Below are 17,419 nucleotides of genomic sequence, written 5' to 3'. Positions count from 1 at the left end.
ATTCATGATCAATTATTAAAATTTGTGGATTAGTTATCGCTACATCCGTAGTATTTCAGACACACCTACCCTGGAGATCGGCGATCGGACATCAGACTTCCGTGATGGATCCGGTATCTACACCCACAATTTTCAACGACATCTCTGGCGGGGCATCAAGGTAACGACACTGTCAAGCCATTCAATCACAGTTTGACAACTCTGTGTAGCTCGCTGGGCATACTGAAGTTGTAAACCGCATAGTAGATTATCAAAGGGCCTTAAGTCATTCGCTCTTAGCCCAGCTACCCCACCATCGAGTCAGCGCATCATGGAGGCCGATATCAGAGCTGTGCTGCCGCACATCGACCCCGTAGTCTCCGAGTACTCTGTGGGCTACCTGACCCATGCGTCAACTTCCTACCTGGATGAAGAGGATGCATCTGGCGAGTCACCACTGAACGAGGCTGCTTCTACCATCACCGAGCTCCTACTGTCTGCATCTGGCCAAGTTAATGCTGAGCTGGAGGAGAAGATCAAACAATTGGTCGAGAAATGGGTTGACAAGTACACCGAGACCAATGGAGGCCAGAGACGAGGACCTTCGACTGTCAAGCGTCTAGACCAGACTATCCAGGTGAGCCAGCAGCGCAACATGTCGTCCACCCTAGCTGTGGCGACCGGTGGCGTGGACCTGGAGTCTGCAAACGCAAGGAAGGTTGAATCGAAGGTCGATCGCAAGAAGCTTGAGAAAGCAGAGAGAAAGATTGCCGCTAAGCAGCAGAAGAAGACCTTCAAGACTGTCGAGTACGAGGCATCCAAGCTGCTTGACCAACCCGAGTCGACCCAGTCATACGAAGAGTTCTATATGGCTGTCAACCCTCTGCAAATGGGCTCCAGCTCCGCAAACAAGTCAAAGGATATCAAATTGGACAACATCGATGTGTCAATCAGTGGAAATCGCATTCTTACAGACACAACGCTCACTCTCGCATATGGCCACCGCTATGGTTTGGTTGGTAACAACGGTGTTGGTAAATCAACACTGCTTCGAGCTCTGTCTCGCCGTGAGGTCGCAATTCCACTCCACATATCCATTCTGCATGTTGAGCAAGAAGTAAGTCTCTGTTGAATCAAGAAAGACTATTGCTGACAAGAAAGATTACTGGTGACGACACCCCAGCTATCCAGGCGGTTCTCGACGCCGATGTTTGGCGCAAGGTTCTATTGAAGGAGCAAGATGTAAGTCTGCCTCCCAGTCATAACGAATACCCACTAACGATGACAGCAAATCACGGCTCGCCTGGCAGACTTGGAGAAGCAACGTGCTTCTCTGGCCGACACATCTGCAGATGCGGCCAGAATTGACCGTGATAGAGAGGCCCAGGATACCAAGTTGGGAGATGTTCAGTCCAAGTTGGCAGAAATGGAGTCAGACAAGGCCGAGTCACGAGCTGCTAGTATTCTTGCTGGTCTCGGTTTCTCGCCAGAGCGACAGCAGCACGCCACCAAAACCTTCTCTGGTGGTTGGAGAATGCGTCTGGCCCTTGCCCGAGCACTGTTCTGTGAACCTGACTTGCTTCTTCTTGACGAACCGTCTAACATGTTGGACGTTCCTTCGATTACATTCTTGTCCGAGTACCTTCAAACATACCCCAGCACCGTCCTCGTGGTCTCTCACGACAGAGCGTTCCTCAACGAAGTCGCCACCGATATCATTCATCAACACTCTCAGCGTCTCGACTACTACCGTGGAGCCAACTTCGATACCTTCTATGCTACCCGTGAGGAGCGTAAGAAAGTCGCCAAACGAGAATACGAGAACCAGATGGTCCAGAGAGCCCATCTGCAGGCATTTATCGACAAGTTCAGGTATAACGCCGCCAAATCTTCAGAAGCCCAGTCCCGTATCAAGAAGCTGGAGAAGATGCCGGTCCTTGAACCCCCAGAGGCCGAGTACAGCGTCAAGTTCACATTCCCCGAGGTCGAGAAGCTATCGCCCCCTATTGTACAGATGTCTGAAGTCACTTTTGGTTACAACAAAGACAACATCTTGTTGCGCAATGTTGATTTGGACGTCCAGCTGGATTCCCGAATTGGTATCGTCGGACCCAACGGTGCGGGTAAGACAACTATCCTGAAGCTCCTCATTGGTAAGCTGGATCCTTCTTCTGGTCTGATCTCGCAACACCCTCGTCTCCGAATTGGATTCTTCGCTCAGCATCACGTCGATGCCCTCGACCTCAACGACAGTGCTGTGGGTTTCATGTCAAAGAATTATCCGGGACGAACGGATGAAGAATACCGCCGACGACTTGGCGCCTTCGGTATCACCGGCACAACGGGCCTACAGAAGATGGGATTACTTTCTGGAGGTCAAAAGTCTCGTGTTGCTTTTGCTTGCCTAGCCCTTACGAACCCCCACATTCTGGTTCTTGACGAACCTTCTAACCATCTTGATATTGAAGCCATGGATGCTTTGGCCGAAGCGCTCAACGAATTCCAGGGTGGTGTGCTGATGGTGTCCCACGACGTCACAATGTTGCAGACGGTGTGCAAATCGCTGTGGGTTTGTGATGGAGGCACTGTCGAGAAGTTCCCTGGCGATGTTCAGGCGTACAAGAAGAGGATTGCCGCGCAAGCTAATGCTGCAGGTGTTGTTAAGCAGCATTAAGTATGTAGCCAAATTGATGAGACTGATTTTATGGTCCAAATAGATTTGCCCGACAACTTGAGACCAGATGACATGTTGTAATTATAATGTGTGATACGAACCGTTCATGTGTCTGTTTTCAGCTACTCGCTAGGTATTCAGCTGATGATAGTTTTCTCTCACAAACACAACAATCAAGATTTGACTCATATTGTCCGACCCCAATGGTACCGATGCATAATGTGAGGTTGTGTTACATGTGATGTCGACAAAACGGGCTCGGACGGATTTCTATTAGAGCCTCGATGAATAGATGACAATTCGCACTCAATAGCAACAATGAGCGTTGAGTTTCAAACAAGACCTTTTTGAATGATGCACCTACGGATTCTGAATCCTGTTTTTTTATATATAAAAGTTCCAACTCCCTTCCTACAAAAAACCTTGCTGCGTGCACCGCCTCAACTTTGACGAGAAGCACTCAACACCCATACATCTTCGGTCTCAATCATTGCCTATCATGTCAGAAATGGAAGGCGTCGTGGCAACCCAGGCGGTTGTCGCCATGGACATCATAGAACCTGAACCTCACGAAAGCCGCGATGAAAACAAACCCGCGTTCGATATCAAGAAGCCCAAGCCAACACTTCAGATCCGCGACAATCTACTGTACTGGAAATGCAACCAAACACTTCACGACGGCAGCGTCTGCGGTTCCTACAACGAGCTGGACTTCAAGCAGTGCAAGGACTGCAAGAGCCGACGCGGTATTGGAGATGATGGCACTGACGCCTACGGCACTAAGATTGCAAAGATCGTCTTTGTTAACAACAAGAATGGAGAGGAACTTTGGCAGTATGCTTCGGAGGAATAGGTCAGCTCAAAGACGTCGATAGTTCACATGGATGCGAAGTCTATCAGAGAAGACATGAACACAAGGCGAAGGAGAACTCGATGATTATTTGCGCGCGAGAGATGTCGCGTTTGCCTCAGACTTTTACGAATCATGAGAAATGGATCAGATTTGATTTTAGAGGTGTCGACATGTTGTTCCTCAATGGAGCTTCCAAGCAACATCTACTGCAGAGAGCACAATAGGCATCCCCTGAAGCTTTCCAAATTATACCTGTTACAGGAGAACTTCTTCTTTCATCCCTAAGGAGTCTCCTTCAGAGCCATTCAGTTGTGTATAAATGCATGGGTTTCGTGACAATCTGAGACTTCCAAAGAGAAGTCACACCATGAACTTTACTGCCGTCCGTCTAGCGGAGAGCATCCTAGAGCCGGATCAGTAGACATAGGTGATGTACACCCACTTAACCATGTGCAACGACCCCATATGATATGCAAACACTCTCTACTTTTAGTTGGCGAAGCAAGGGGAGCTTACTGGTTGCTATGTAACTAGACTTTGCCTCGATGTTTGTATATGCTTGTTTCTTCTATGGGCTGTGCTTTTTTCTCTCGAATCAATACAATCAGGTGAATTCACATGTTTCGTCTGGTTTCTAACCTTTTACACCATATGGATTCCTCCTACGTTCTTTCGGTCCCCTTCACCTGACAGCCGGCAAGTGTAAGCTGTCATGTGTAGTAATTCAAGCTCAACACTCGAGCCACAGGGAATAAGATAACCTCTGACCTTGAACCAAGGTACTGAAATCCATTACATTAGCTTTTTGTGTTGTTGAGGATAGAGATATTGGGAGTTGTTCCCTCCCCAGCCGGGGCATGCAGAGTGATTGGCGCCCTGGTTTAGATTAACTAACATCAATATGTGCCAGTGAATAGGTAGGTAGGTAACCAATGGATATCTACCTAGTAAGAAAGAAGATGCAAATTTATAACGTTCAATGCAATTGGAGCCTTGCTTCACTGGCTGAGTATTTCGGTAAATACAGATACATTCAGCTTGGAGATTCTCTTAATACTGTGCTATCGCCTCATTGTTAATTCTGATCGTCCGAAGCCGTATGTTCATCTCGGATGGTCAAATCGCCAATTTACCAGTGGGGCAAGTTTTGCTGGCACTCCAACAGTTGGCGATCTGGCGATACCTCACACACTGACTGGGCTGCCAGCGTGGCTGGCCTCAACGGTGCGAAAGGTGGTTGTGACTTCAAAAACGGCTCGATTCGGGGCAATTGAGCCTACTAAATATATAGGCAGGTGGGTTCTTTTTTATCTAAGCTGCCTTATAAGAATTACCACTTCAATTCTTAATATGCATCCATCTGGAGATAAAATGGCGGGCTACTATTTCCTCTCCGTCGGCAGTGACAGGTGCGGATTCATTGGCGTGCCTGCCACTGCGGGACCCTTCAGGCGGCGCCTTGCCCTTCTGAACGCGTGCACGGACCAAGAGGTAAACAAGTGAGAGTGCTTACTGGTCCAATGGCCTGGAAGGAACCGCCCTGCCCCTTGTTTACCCCCTGCTGGGCCCTGGAGCCGTGGCGGTGAACAATTTCACCCTCTTCCATGACTGAGGTGCCCTCCAGCTCCAAACAAAAATCAACATCGCCCTTTGGTCTCTTTCCAACCCAACCCAACCCACTCTTCTCCTCCGTCAAAGCTAGGTCTACTTCAGCTCTTCGACGACTTCGGCCCATTTCTCTCCTCCTTCTCTCTACTCCTCCAGATTACATTCATCCACATCCATCAACATGCGTGAGATTGTAAGTACCTCTTTTTTAGAGTTCGTATTGTGCTGTTGCACGCGTTGAGTTTACCGTGCCCCTGATTCTACCCCGCTGGGTGGTGGCAGCTCAACGACATTGCACGATAGCTAGCAGCTTTAACCTACCTACTCTCAAGACGAAGAAGCTAATCAGATATTTTCTCTACGATAGGTTCACCTCCAGACCGGTCAGTGCGTAAGTGCTCATCGCTTCCTCAACGTCGCATGCGGGGGATGCTCACAACGTTTATCAGGGTAACCAAATTGGTGCTGCTTTCTGGCAAACCATCTCTGGCGAGCACGGCCTCGACAGCAATGGTGTCTACAACGGTACCTCCGAGCTCCAGCTCGAGCGCATGAGTGTCTACTTCAACGAGGTATGCCTTAACAGTCAATGCCAATAATCCCCAAGCTCACACAACTAGGCCTCTGGCAACAAGTATGTTCCCCGAGCCGTCCTCGTCGATCTTGAGCCTGGTACCATGGACGCTGTCCGTGCTGGTCCCTTCGGTCAGCTCTTCCGTCCCGACAACTTCGTTTTCGGTCAGTCCGGTGCTGGAAACAACTGGGCCAAGGGTCACTACACTGAGGGTGCCGAACTTGTCGACCAGGTCCTCGACGTTGTCCGCCGTGAGGCCGAGGGCTGCGATTGCCTTCAGGGTTTCCAGATCACCCACTCCCTCGGTGGTGGTACCGGTGCCGGTATGGGTACTCTACTTATTTCCAAGATCCGCGAGGAATTCCCCGACCGAATGATGGCCACCTTCTCCGTCGTTCCCTCTCCCAAGGTTTCTGACACCGTCGTTGAGCCCTATAATGCAACCCTCTCTGTCCACCAGCTGGTCGAGAACTCTGACGAGACCTTCTGTATCGACAACGAGGCCCTCTACGATATCTGCATGCGCACCCTGAAGCTGTCCAACCCCTCCTACGGTGACCTCAACTACCTTGTTTCTGCTGTTATGTCCGGTGTCACCACCTGTCTCCGTTTCCCCGGTCAGCTGAACTCCGACCTCCGAAAGCTCGCCGTCAACATGGTGCCTTTCCCTCGTTTACACTTCTTCATGGTCGGCTTTGCACCTCTGACCAGCCGTGGTGCTCACTCTTTCCGCGCTGTCAGCGTTCCTGAGTTGACCCAACAGATGTTCGACCCCAAGAACATGATGGCTGCTTCGGACTTCCGCAACGGTCGCTACCTGACCTGCTCGGCCATTTTGTGAGTGATCCCGATTTTGCACATGGTAACAATTTACTGACTTTATCCAGCCGTGGCCGTGTCGCTATGAAGGAGGTCGAGGACCAGATGCGCAACGTCCAGAGCAAGAACTCGTCTTACTTCGTTGAATGGATTCCCAACAATATCCAGACAGCCCTTTGTGCCATCCCTCCCCGAGGACTTACGATGTCTTCGACCTTCATCGGAAACTCCACCTCTATCCAGGAGCTCTTCAAGCGCGTTGGTGAGCAGTTCACTGCCATGTTCCGACGCAAGGCTTTCTTGCATTGGTATACTGGCGAGGGTATGGACGAGATGGAGTTCACTGAGGCTGAGTCCAACATGAACGATCTTGTCTCCGAATACCAGCAGTACCAGGATGCTGGTATTGATGAGGAGGAAGAGGAGTACGAGGAGGAGCTCCCTGAGGGCGAGGAGTAAATCTGCTCCACAGTGTGCTGAAATAACTGGCCGCTATGTCATGTTTGTCGTATAGCCGGCCTGCAACTTCTTTTCGAGTGTAGTTGTTGTAATTCTGGGGTTAAGATATCCTCAATAGTGGCAGTACACTATAGTTGTATGAGCCAAATAAAATTCCAAGAGTACTGTTGTACCAATCCAAGTCTTCAAGGTGGTGAAACTAGCACCAATTAATTCAAACTGGTCACAAGCCAGTTTCGCCAAGTACCTACTCGAAATGTTTCTGTGACATGAAGTTAAGCATCGGCAATCGGACCACATTCGCTGATGCGACCCTTGGTGTAAGTTGTCATAGGTAGTGAACACGTGATACCATGACTAAGCGCGAAAAGTTGAGCTCCATCAGCTTGCCAACCTCGTTCGACGAGCCAATACTGCTGCACGCCCACGGCAGCCATCTCGACACCAATGGCCGCCATGTTTACTCCCAGCCGGGGGAGGGCAATTGGACGAGCCATTGCGGCTTCGTCGTCTGGCCCTGTTACCCTCCCTAGCTTCCTGGTGCCAGCATGGCGAACGACAGCACCCAAGATCGCATCTTCCCGAGCCGCCATTGCCCTCTTCTCCACGACCTCGAAGCGACCATCCAAGCTGGGAAGAACCCCTCTATCGATCCCTCCTGGTGTAGAGCTATCTGTTGGCGAGCCGGTGGCGAGCAAAGACTTGACATCATACAAGAAGGTGTACAAGAAAACCATCACTGTAAAGGGACCTTTGGGTATGAGGGAACGGCACCTAGAAATGAGGGGAATGATTGCTGACTGGATGTTAGGAGAGCTTGAGCTCGAAGTTCCGGAATACGTGCAGGTGACGCAAGATCCTGAGGCAAAGGTGGTATCGTTGAATGTCCAGGACACTGACGCCAAGGACCAAAAGGCCATGTGGGGTACGTTCACCGGTTATCGTCACGCTTGGTGGCATTGGGGCTGACAATTGGATAGGAACAACCTGGTCTTACCTAAGGAACTATATAATGGGTGTCTCGGAAGGGCACACGGCCATTCTCCGTCTGGTCGGTGTTGGTTACAGAGCGAGTGTCGAAGAGCGAGGTGCTAAAGAGGAATTCCCTGGACAGCGCTTCCTGTGCCTCAAGCTCGGGTTCACTCACCCTGTCGAGGAGGGTATCCCTCGCGGTGTGACCGTAACAACTCCTGCGCCTACACGTATCCTGATTGAGGGAATTGACCGCGAGACTATCATGTCGTTTGCTGGACGAGTTCGCATGTGGCGTCCTCCGGAGCCTTACAAGGGCAAGGGCGTGTTTATTAACGACCAGACGATCAAGCTGAAGCAGAAGAAGATCAAATAGAGAGACGGTATGTGGGAATTTATACTGGCCAGCTTGGTGGCTTGGCCTATGGGACGCAGCTGGCGTGTGTATTCTAGTATCATGTACAGATTTGTGTGTACTATTTGACGAGGCATATACAAAACTACGTTTTCTGCTTTTGAAATTTCCGCTTTCATTTAAGTCATGCACTTTTGTTTTCCTATTTACTTTTCCTTATGACTGTTTGGCGCTTAGAACCTCCTGGACAGCTTCGAGAACCTTGGCGTGAACAGCAGCAGGAGCGGCAATGACGCCCTTGTTGTTGGCCAGAGTGCGTCCCACGCTGAAGTCGAGACGCTTTCCGTGAATGTCAGTTACTTGACCGCCAGCCTCACGAACAATGAGGTCACCGGCAGCGTGATCCCAGATCTTCTCCTGATATGTGGCCTTGACAGGCAGACGGAGGTAGATGTCGCCAGCACCGCGGGCAATAGAGCCATACTTAGCCTGGCTGTCCATGCGGACACTCTCCTGGGTAATACCAAGCTTCTTCGAGATAAGAGCTTGGTCGTCATGCGCTGAGTGACCTGCCTCAACGCTCTCGCAGAAGGTAGCCTTGGAGAGATCATCAATGCTTCGCATAGAGATGGGCTTCTCAGCAGAAAGAGCACCGGAAGTGAGAGGTCGGCTGTTCGCGCCATGGCCCTGCACAGCAGAGAAAACAACACCACGACCCTCATCGGTGGCATTAGAGCCAATGTCGGAGGTAAGACGAGCTGAGTCGTCAACTGGAAGGTTAGGGCAGCCAAGAACACCGACCTTGACGTCACCGTCGACCATGAGACCAAGGCAGACAGCGTATTGCCCACCACGGAGGAAGCCCTTCGTACCGTCAATGGGATCGATTGCCCAGATACGACCGCTGGAGCCACCCTGGCTGCCACCTCTATCGATCAATTCCAACATGTCGTCAACATCCTTAATGGGGCCACCCAGTTGCTTCTCAGCATCTTCATCGTCAAGCTTTGTAGAGCTGACGAGCTCCCAGATAGTCTGCTTCAGGTTCGCATCGTCACGGAGCTGCGCAGCCTCCTCCTCGGCGACAATAGCGTCGTCAGGGAAGTTGTGGCGGAGAGCGGCGATGATGAGGGCCTGGGCGCCGAAGTCGCCAATGGTGACAGGGCTCTTGTCATTCTTGTCAACGGTTCCCTTTGCCTTTTCGTGGAAGACGCGCTTGGTGAGGATCGTAGCACGCTGAACGGCCAATTGGGCGATCTGAAGCTCTGAGGCGTAGGATGGAGAGGCCATAGTTGTGAGCGGTCGTTGGAGAAGGATAAGATGGGAAGAGAGTTGGCGGAGACGGGGGATGAAGGCCGGGGAGATAAGGATAGCCAGGATGAGGGTCAATAAGAAAAGAATAAAGGATCTGGAGAAGAAGAAGTTTGGAGTAGCAGTGGGCATACAAGGCAACGCAATAAAATGTAGGCCTAAGTATGGTAGCTACCAAGTAACGTGGGATGGCGCAATTGTCCTCTTGTTTTTTATGGTGGTGTTGGAGCTTAGAGCAGACACTGGTTGGTCTCTGTCGGGTCGTCGGGCTCTAGATGAAGGCAATTGGGTCTAATTAGAGTGGGATGTGGGTTGGTAGATTGATATGAGAGACGGACGACAAGAGGAAGAGAAAAAGAAGGGGGATGAGCCGTTGAGAAGTCTGAAGCCTGAGTACTAGGTAGGTAATGTAAGCTGCGAGCACCTACCTGGTAGGTATGGCGTAATCGGAAGCGGAATACAATTCGAATGCGTCAATTAAATTACTACTTAATTCAAACGAAGCCAAAATATGTCAAACAAAAAATCCATGTTAGATTTATCACTATATACCTCCATAATGGAAGCTCTATTACCAAGATAAATGTGCAATGGCAAGATTAGTAGGTAGCTCTCTAGCCAGCCCCGCCATCAGAACTCCGATATCGATGAGGAGGGGCATTTCTCTCTTCCATCCCACCAACAGAACAGTCTCTCCCCCCCTGCTGATAGCGGAACCACCCGATTGGCCGGACTTTTCAAGCATCAATTCTGCCCGGTTCATAACTACCTATACAATCAATCTCAAAGCATCATCTCAACTCGACATCCTCTTTTGCTTCTCACCAACCAAACCCTGTCACCCGAAATGGCCTCTTCTCCGGCCTCACTACGCTCTCTCTACCGCTCCCTCCTTCGCGAGCTACCACCTCGACCAATTCTCGCCTCACCACGCTCACCTCTTCACTCCCGCCTTCGAGATTCCTTTTCTTCCAGCTCCAAGGCGGCGACATCACAAGACGCCCGCGCCCATGCCGCTGCCCAGGCCATCGCCTATCTTCGATCTCAGCGCATGTATGCCACGTTACTCGAGCGTTATAACCCTGGTATGGGTATGGATGAGGAGGAGCGTGTTCGCTTGACCGCTAGGAGGGTCGGCATGGATTTGCCAGTCGAGTACAAGTAAATGGTTGTTTTAACGGCGAAATGAAAGTGAGGAAAGGGACGGGAGAAGGGGACGGGAGAAGGGGACGGGAGAAGGGGACGGGAGAAGGGGACGGGAGAAGGGGACGGAAAAGGGCTTCAAGGGCCATGAATCATCAAAGAGAAACGGACCATGACTGATCGACCCATCCAATGAATCTGAACACCAAGCGCCAAACGATTTTCAACAGCGAATTTACAGATGGGAGAATAGGCCAGATGGCATCCAGCACTCAAGAATACGGCGGCGGAGAAAAACTTGGATTCAGCCCAGCCCACACACCCTTCAGTGTACGAATAAGTGTATGGAACAGAAAAGACAGACGCAATACCCGAGCGTCACTCGATTATAAAGAACAACCATATCATCATCATATCTCATATAAAAAGGACATCTTTGGTCCAGGATCAACAAATTATATACAGAATAATAGCCTTTCCAATCATTAAGCCCATTTGGCTCAGGGGGTATCAACTTCTACTCACTTCACTTCACTTCACCTTCTAGACACTGCCCACACCTCTGTCTTCGAGCGACTCATCCCAGCCGCCCATTTGCAACAGCCACCCTCCTAGGCGCTCTTTCACGAGCGTAATGTTATCGCCTAAAGCGCTCTTCCATTGATCTTGAACGAGACGGACCTTTTCCTTCAGATCCTCGGTAAGTCGCCGTTCTTCCGATTGTCGCATTTGCACCGCCTGTGCATTGCTATCTGCCTTGGGAATCGCGTTTCCATTCTCATCTTGGGTCTGCGTCTCGAGGACCTTGCCTTTGGCGTGAACCACAGCCTCTTTGACCTCGTGAAGTAGACACAACAGGTTGGTGTGCGATTCGATGAACTGGTACGTGCTCTTCTCGGCGTGAAGCAGCAAGCTAAAAAGATACTGCATCGGATGCTCCACGTATGATGGGTTTTCCTGAATTTCCGATGCTGGAATCTGAATATTGAAGCCATCCAGATCGAGAGGAATATTGTCCAGTAGCTCACAAAGCGGAGGCGCAATATCCCAAAACGCCGACAGCTGCAGTGCAACACCATGATCCACAGCCTTTTCAACCACTCCTCGGAAGTCTCGGGTCCGTTCCAGAACCTCGTGAGCGAACGCATATTCACGCTTGGCCGCGTCTTCGGCAAAGAAAGCCTCAGCTGACTTGAGCTTCTCAGTATTTCCGGAAAGTCGGTAAGGAGTCAGTACAACCTCGCAATATCGGCCGTTGCGATCCGACAGAAGATCGTAGATGGCCCGGTACAGACCCTCTCGTGCCTCAAAGACCCATTTAAGCAGCGTCAGTTTTTCCAGAAGTTCTGGTCTATCATCACCCTCCTCCTGCGGCATGTCCGCGTCTATCTGCCCGTTATCGAATAGATGTCGGGCCAGGTCGTCAAACAGCTCTGTGGCGCTTGAGATACGCCCTGTCAGTAGTTCGTTCAAAGGCAGTACCACCTGATTCTGGAACAATTCGTATTCGGACTTTTCCAAGTCCTTTTTCTTTGTTATCTCGCTGGCTTTTGCGTCAGCATCAATAGCTCCTGCATCAGCGTAACTCAAGCTGCCAGCGTTGATCTCATTCTGCAAGTTTGTACGCAAGGCTTGACGGCGCTCAGACGCTGCTTTGGAAAATTGTTCTCGACGTTTAGTGCTCTCGACAGTGAACCGCTCCCTTGTCTTGGCCAATTCATCGAGTTGACTCAGAGCTCTCACGGCCGTTCTGATGGATGTCAACTCAGGATGTTTGTTATTGACAGCGGGATGGTGTCTTGGATAAGGAGGGGGCATGGTGACAAGGCGGGAAACATCCAAGTGGTCGCGATTGATCGTCGAGCAGGGACTAGACCCCATGTTTGACGTGGTGGCGAAGCCAAATTGCTGAGGAGTCAAGTTGGGCTCCGACTGATCATGCCAGCCCGTCTTTTCAGGAGGATACTCGGATGAAGAGCCTTGCTCCTCGTATACCACAGACGGCTGGTCCTCCTCGACCCACTGTGTCTTGGTTACGCCCATATACTTCGACTCTCTCTTGGAACGTCCGAGATGGGAAGCTTCGCCTTGCGAATCTGATTCCCACCAACGGCTCGGAGGACGACCCCGTGAGCTGCCATTTTCATAGTTTTCACTGACGCTCATACTTAAAATTGGCGATAACGAGGGCATATAATTGCTGGACCAGTTCACGTTTGGTGGGTTGTTCCCGCTCGGCGACGTCGGGACATTGACTGTCTTAGAGGCAGACTGAGGACTTTCTCCCAAGTTTGAACCTATAGAGCCTCGACGAGAAGGCCCTGGTTCGGATAGTCCAGGGGTCCACTGATCCTGTGAAGAGGCTGACTCTCGCCTTTGGCTGACCATCGGCCGAAATAAGTCGCGGGTGAGGTCAAAGATCTCGGAGCCCATAGCCCCAATAGCGACAGAATATCGTTCTCGTCTGATCCTTGATTCGTTGACAACAAAGTCGGCGAACATACGCACCCTATCCGCGTCAGTAGCGGCTCTCGATTCTCTAATCGCAAACTCGCGGAATCGATCGATAGTCCCTTCTTCAAACTGATCGGCAGTTTGAGTCGTAACCAAATGTTTCGATACCAACAGACCGGCGGAAGGGGGCCGAGAAGACTCTCGGACCCTCGAGACCGATGCCACAGATCCGGACCTTGGAGGCGGAGTAGGGAGCGCCTTTGGAGCAACAACCTTTGAGCTGCTGGCATATATTGGTTGCTTAGAAGCGTTGGGGGAAAATGGTGGTGTTTCCGCTTCCTGGGGCAGCTTCCCCGATGCTGGGGCTCTAGGGGTCGAGTTTCGGGAGTCTTGCGATGCGAGTGCGCCACTCAGAGGGGTCGATTTACCAATTGATGTCCGTGACAGATCAGTCGTATTCGGTACCATTATGTCGGCCATAGAGTCGGGTCGAGTCCGTTCATCTATGGAGCCACGGACACTGTGTCGGGTCCGACTCTCAGCCCTCCGCTGCAAAATTGTCTTATCATGTCTAACTGCCTTTTGCCGATTGAGCCCGCCGATACTCGATGAGGACCCTAGAGCAGGTTCAACAGGCTGGGAGGATGGTAGCGACGTGTCAATTCTGAGACCCGGTGAGCGGCTTCGGTTTGAGGGGCCTGCTTGACTCCCCGTCTCGTTCCAATCTGCAGGTGTTGGAGGAACAGGTCCGAGTTCTGTGACACCTGTTGGTGGTCGGCGTCTTTTTGTAGGAGGAGATATGATGGGGACTGTGTTCCTGTCTATTGACTGTACGCTTTGCGACCTGCTTGAAGCAGGTGGGGGCCCTGGTGGCGGAGGTGGGAGAGGCATGCCTGGTTCCCATCTGGTTTGAGACGCTGATCGTGAGCGAGCAGATGTGGGTGTCTCCACGGCTCCTGCAGAAACGGCTCTTCGAGCCGCGGGCGGCCCATGAATCACAGGCCCAGTCATTCCATGTTCGGGAGTAGGTTGATGAAACGAAGTTTGCACGATCATGCTCTGTCGATGGGCTTGAGGAGGCGGCGGCTGAGGTGGAGGAGTACTAGAGGTGTCCATATCTCTACGGCGGCCTAACGATGGCAGAAAGCGGCGATCCCGTGAACCATTTCGCCCATTTACACCCGGAGGGGGAGGAGGAAAAGATGCATTTGCAGGTTCAGGTGAAGGCCGATGCACCATTGTGCTCAGTCGAGGCGGCGGAGTCGGAGTACCAGCTGGTGTAGAGTCGAAGACGGTACTCATGGGACGCTGCTGTTGACTTCTAGGCGGACTGTATGGCGGAGGCGGCATTGGCGACACTGAAGCATGTTAGAACGCTAGCAATAACATGGTGTTTAGTTCTTGGTGGCTTGCCTTGGACTTCGCCAGCATATTGAACGGCGCGCTCGGCGACAGCAGCCTGTGTGGGAACCCATTCTTGGGGGTTGTATGGCTGTATACTACTGCCAGGTGTTTGGACAGCGGAGTGAAAATGACTGGAGCTCATGGACACGGCAGATATGGGCGTGTGTAGAGGGTTGTTGAAGGCACCTACAGACGATGTCGTGAGAGGAAGAAGGCCTTGACGGAGTCGCACCGCTTCGTGAGAAGTCATGATGAAAGATCAGAGGGACCAAGCGACTATGGACTAAGAATTCACTCGAGCGCCAGGTCCAGGGTCCCTGTTTCAAGCCACAACACCAAAGGATGAGGGAAGTCTAACTTAGAAACAGCTGGGTATTGTGTCAGGGCTGTCTCTTTGGTCGGTTGGTTCTGGTACGTGGGGTGCTAGGGATTGGATGGATCCGCGGGGTGGGCGGCGCGTGCGAGCAGCAGTAGTAGAGTGAGTCGATGCTCAGGTGAGGATCGAAGCAGTCGAGACTATTTTGAGACGACAAGGAATAGGTATGACTATGATGACTCTCGATCTGGCCCGGCACAGCACAACCGGAGGAGAGACCTGACAGAGAGACGTATGTGTGTATGTAGGTAGGTATGTTACAGGTGAGGCTCTGTGTGTGAAGGACGCTGCAGCTTGTCGAAGTTGGTCAATTGACAAGGAGGTAACGAATATCTCTCATCAAGCTATTCACCGTAGCTGCGGCGAGGACGAAGAGTACGTCCCCTAATGCGCAGCCAACCAAATAAGAAACAGAGATGTGATTGAGGATTGGACTGCCCTTGGATGTGAAAGGTGAAGAGAGAAAGTGGTTGGGAGAGGGGCTCTGTAAAGGGAAATGGATGTACAGGTCGCAGTTGGAGTAAGGTAGGTAGGTAGCAGCAGGAGGTAGACCCCTGCATAAGCCAAGTCAAGTCACCTTTTTACGGTAAAATGTTGAAATCACGACACCTCAGTTTTTCTTTTCTTTTGGCGGTGTCAGCCGGAGCAGGAGTACACTTTCGAGTCGATAAACTGGAAACCGTTCTCGGTTTTCTGTCTATTGCCGGAGAGCCAAGCCCTGCCTACAGTGTGTACCTGCTTTGGGAGAAACTTACTGGGGTGGTCGAGCATTACATGGATGATAGTTAGACACTATCTGAGGGTGGGACAAAGAGATACTACAAGGTATGCTTCACGGGAACTTTGTCCATGGCCAATTGGCAATAGAGACGGAGGATCTACGGAGTACATACATACAAGCATGGCTTTCACTATCAGGCACTAGTCAAGCTTGAGGGGCTTCTACTAGGGGTGACGATGACAGAGCACCCTCGACCGCTTCTTGCAGAGTAGGTGATTAACGCACAGCTGACAGAGTTGAAAGATGGCGTTCTTTATATATCCTAGTTGGAGTGTCTGTAGATCCTAGAGGATGCATTGGTGTAGTAGCTATGGACACCAATCTAATGAGAGCTGCTTGATTTGTGCCTTCTGTGTGCATGCTGTAAGCAGAACGGCAACAGATACCTTACATACCTAGGTAGTCATGTTGCCTGTCCGTCACCATACAAAGACGTTGAATATCCCACATGGAAGCTGAAGGACTTGCTCGATCTTCCTCCTCCGACCCCGCTGAGTGAAAAAGGTTGGGATAGACTTGGAGAGAAGCTAAGTTTGGAGCGATCCGTCGTGGTTCTATTCTTAGACTCATCCCTCAGCTTCTATTGGCTGACAAGGATTGACTATGCGGGTTGAGTGTGGATGCCGGCGCTTAATGGGTGTCCCTCGCTGCCTGTCACATTTCTCTGCTTCTATGAAACTCTCGAGACCCATGACCGGAAAGACGTTTGCACGGCTGGATCGAACTGCTGCATGAGATCCATGTGCAGGGGGGCTTCATGCTGTGGGCTGATGTTGACTTTTGATCGCTAAACTGAATACTCCTTGCAGACTGCAGAGTGCCATTGGAATCCCCCGGGACCAAGTTATCCGAAGAGAACAGAATAACAACGCAAAAGACGGTCAACAAATAAAGTTTCAACTGCCATGCGCCGTTTAAGAACAAAGATATGCTTGATAGAGTTGATTCCATAGATAGGTAACCAATGTCACCGATCAAATAGCTTATAAATCTAAGCTGGGGTGAAACTTAGAATGTTCTGCTTCTATGAATAGATCGACCAAGAGGTGGTATAGGTAGAAGTACAGATCTAGCTGACTTATCCATCACTCTTGAGATCACACCTAATCTGTCAAGGGGAGGCAACAAAACTTGGGACCTCTATCGAGTGATGAAAAGTCTTAGGTAAACTGAGCACAATTACACATATACTGAATAGACCTTAGATGAGATATTCTTGGCACCTTGGTTCAGTCAAAAGCTTTCGTGCGCCATGAACTCCGTCCGTATGCCGATCACAAAAGTATGTACCCTTGTCCAAGCTGGCATGAGGCATGATCATAGTGTGACGGCCATACTTAAGCCCAGTTGCTGCTCTCAATCTCTATGCAGTTGCCTATGTGGTTTCTCAGATAACTCTTGGCCACCCGCACGAAATCCTTCATGAGATCGTTCGTATCCAAAAGTGGAAGCTATCGAACTTGATGGGCGTGTGTCTTTTTCTCTACAGCCGATATTCTGTATTGGCTGAGCCAGCTTTTTGACACAAAGCTAACCGATGCTTCAAGTCCTTTTGTTGAGTGTTGTCTCCTTGGGTCAATTGGGATGCCATTCGCAAGCAAGCAAGGCACTTGTGATCCTAGGGGCCTAATCTTGGTGGGAAAGCTTCACCAGTTGA

The 17,419-nt window shown here is 50.8% G+C and overlaps 7 protein-coding genes; 5 read left to right on the top strand and 2 right to left on the bottom strand.

The window, feature by feature from the left end:
* Positions 1 to 310: 310 nt before the first annotated feature.
* FFUJ_04395 (probable positive effector protein GCN20) lies at positions 311 to 2,653 on the top strand (the record flags this gene model as incomplete). XM_023572325.1 has 3 exons in its annotated part: positions 311 to 1,096; positions 1,141 to 1,221; positions 1,268 to 2,653. The coding sequence occupies 3 exons, from the start codon at positions 311 to 313 to the stop codon at positions 2,651 to 2,653; spliced, it is 2,253 nt and encodes a 750-aa protein (XP_023426468.1).
* Positions 2,654 to 3,152: 499 nt separating this feature from the next.
* FFUJ_04396 (uncharacterized protein) lies at positions 3,153 to 3,506 on the top strand (the record flags this gene model as incomplete). Its single annotated transcript, XM_023572324.1, has 1 exon — positions 3,153 to 3,506. The coding sequence occupies one exon, from the start codon at positions 3,153 to 3,155 to the stop codon at positions 3,504 to 3,506; it is 354 nt and encodes a 117-aa protein (XP_023426467.1).
* A 1,789-nt stretch (positions 3,507 to 5,295) lies between these two features.
* Positions 5,296 to 6,966, top strand: FFUJ_04397 (beta-tubulin; the record flags this gene model as incomplete). XM_023572323.1 has 5 exons in its annotated part: positions 5,296 to 5,307; positions 5,482 to 5,505; positions 5,564 to 5,686; positions 5,735 to 6,525; positions 6,576 to 6,966. 5 exons carry the CDS (start codon positions 5,296 to 5,298, stop codon positions 6,964 to 6,966), a joined length of 1,341 nt encoding a protein of 446 aa, XP_023427177.1.
* Positions 6,967 to 7,413: 447 nt separating this feature from the next.
* On the top strand, positions 7,414 to 8,314 carry FFUJ_04398 (probable MRPL6-mitochondrial ribosomal protein, large subunit; the record flags this gene model as incomplete). XM_023572322.1 has 3 exons in its annotated part: positions 7,414 to 7,723; positions 7,778 to 7,891; positions 7,947 to 8,314. 3 exons carry the CDS (start codon positions 7,414 to 7,416, stop codon positions 8,312 to 8,314), a joined length of 792 nt encoding a protein of 263 aa, XP_023426466.1.
* Positions 8,315 to 8,509: 195 nt separating this feature from the next.
* On the bottom strand, positions 8,510 to 9,583 carry FFUJ_04399 (probable MET22-protein ser/thr phosphatase; the record flags this gene model as incomplete). The annotated part of the gene is made up of 1 exon (XM_023572321.1): positions 8,510 to 9,583. One exon carries the CDS (start codon positions 9,581 to 9,583, stop codon positions 8,510 to 8,512), a length of 1,074 nt encoding a protein of 357 aa, XP_023426465.1.
* An 868-nt stretch (positions 9,584 to 10,451) lies between these two features.
* Positions 10,452 to 10,769, top strand: FFUJ_04400 (uncharacterized protein; the record flags this gene model as incomplete). Its single annotated transcript, XM_023572320.1, has 1 exon — positions 10,452 to 10,769. One exon carries the CDS (start codon positions 10,452 to 10,454, stop codon positions 10,767 to 10,769), a length of 318 nt encoding a protein of 105 aa, XP_023426464.1.
* A 521-nt stretch (positions 10,770 to 11,290) lies between these two features.
* Positions 11,291 to 14,855, bottom strand: FFUJ_04401 (uncharacterized protein; the record flags this gene model as incomplete). XM_023572318.1 has 2 exons in its annotated part: positions 11,291 to 14,512; positions 14,577 to 14,855. The coding sequence occupies 2 exons, from the start codon at positions 14,853 to 14,855 to the stop codon at positions 11,291 to 11,293; spliced, it is 3,501 nt and encodes a 1,166-aa protein (XP_023426463.1).
* Between the last annotated feature and the right edge of the window lie 2,564 nt (positions 14,856 to 17,419).

This window comes from Fusarium fujikuroi, chromosome FFUJ_chr02 (assembly GCF_900079805.1).
Source record: "Fusarium fujikuroi IMI 58289 draft genome, chromosome FFUJ_chr02".
Classification (NCBI taxonomy): Eukaryota; Fungi; Ascomycota; class Sordariomycetes; order Hypocreales; family Nectriaceae; genus Fusarium; species Fusarium fujikuroi.
The sequence above is the reverse complement of the archived record's forward strand: the minus strand, read 5'-3'. Positions and strand labels throughout refer to the sequence as shown.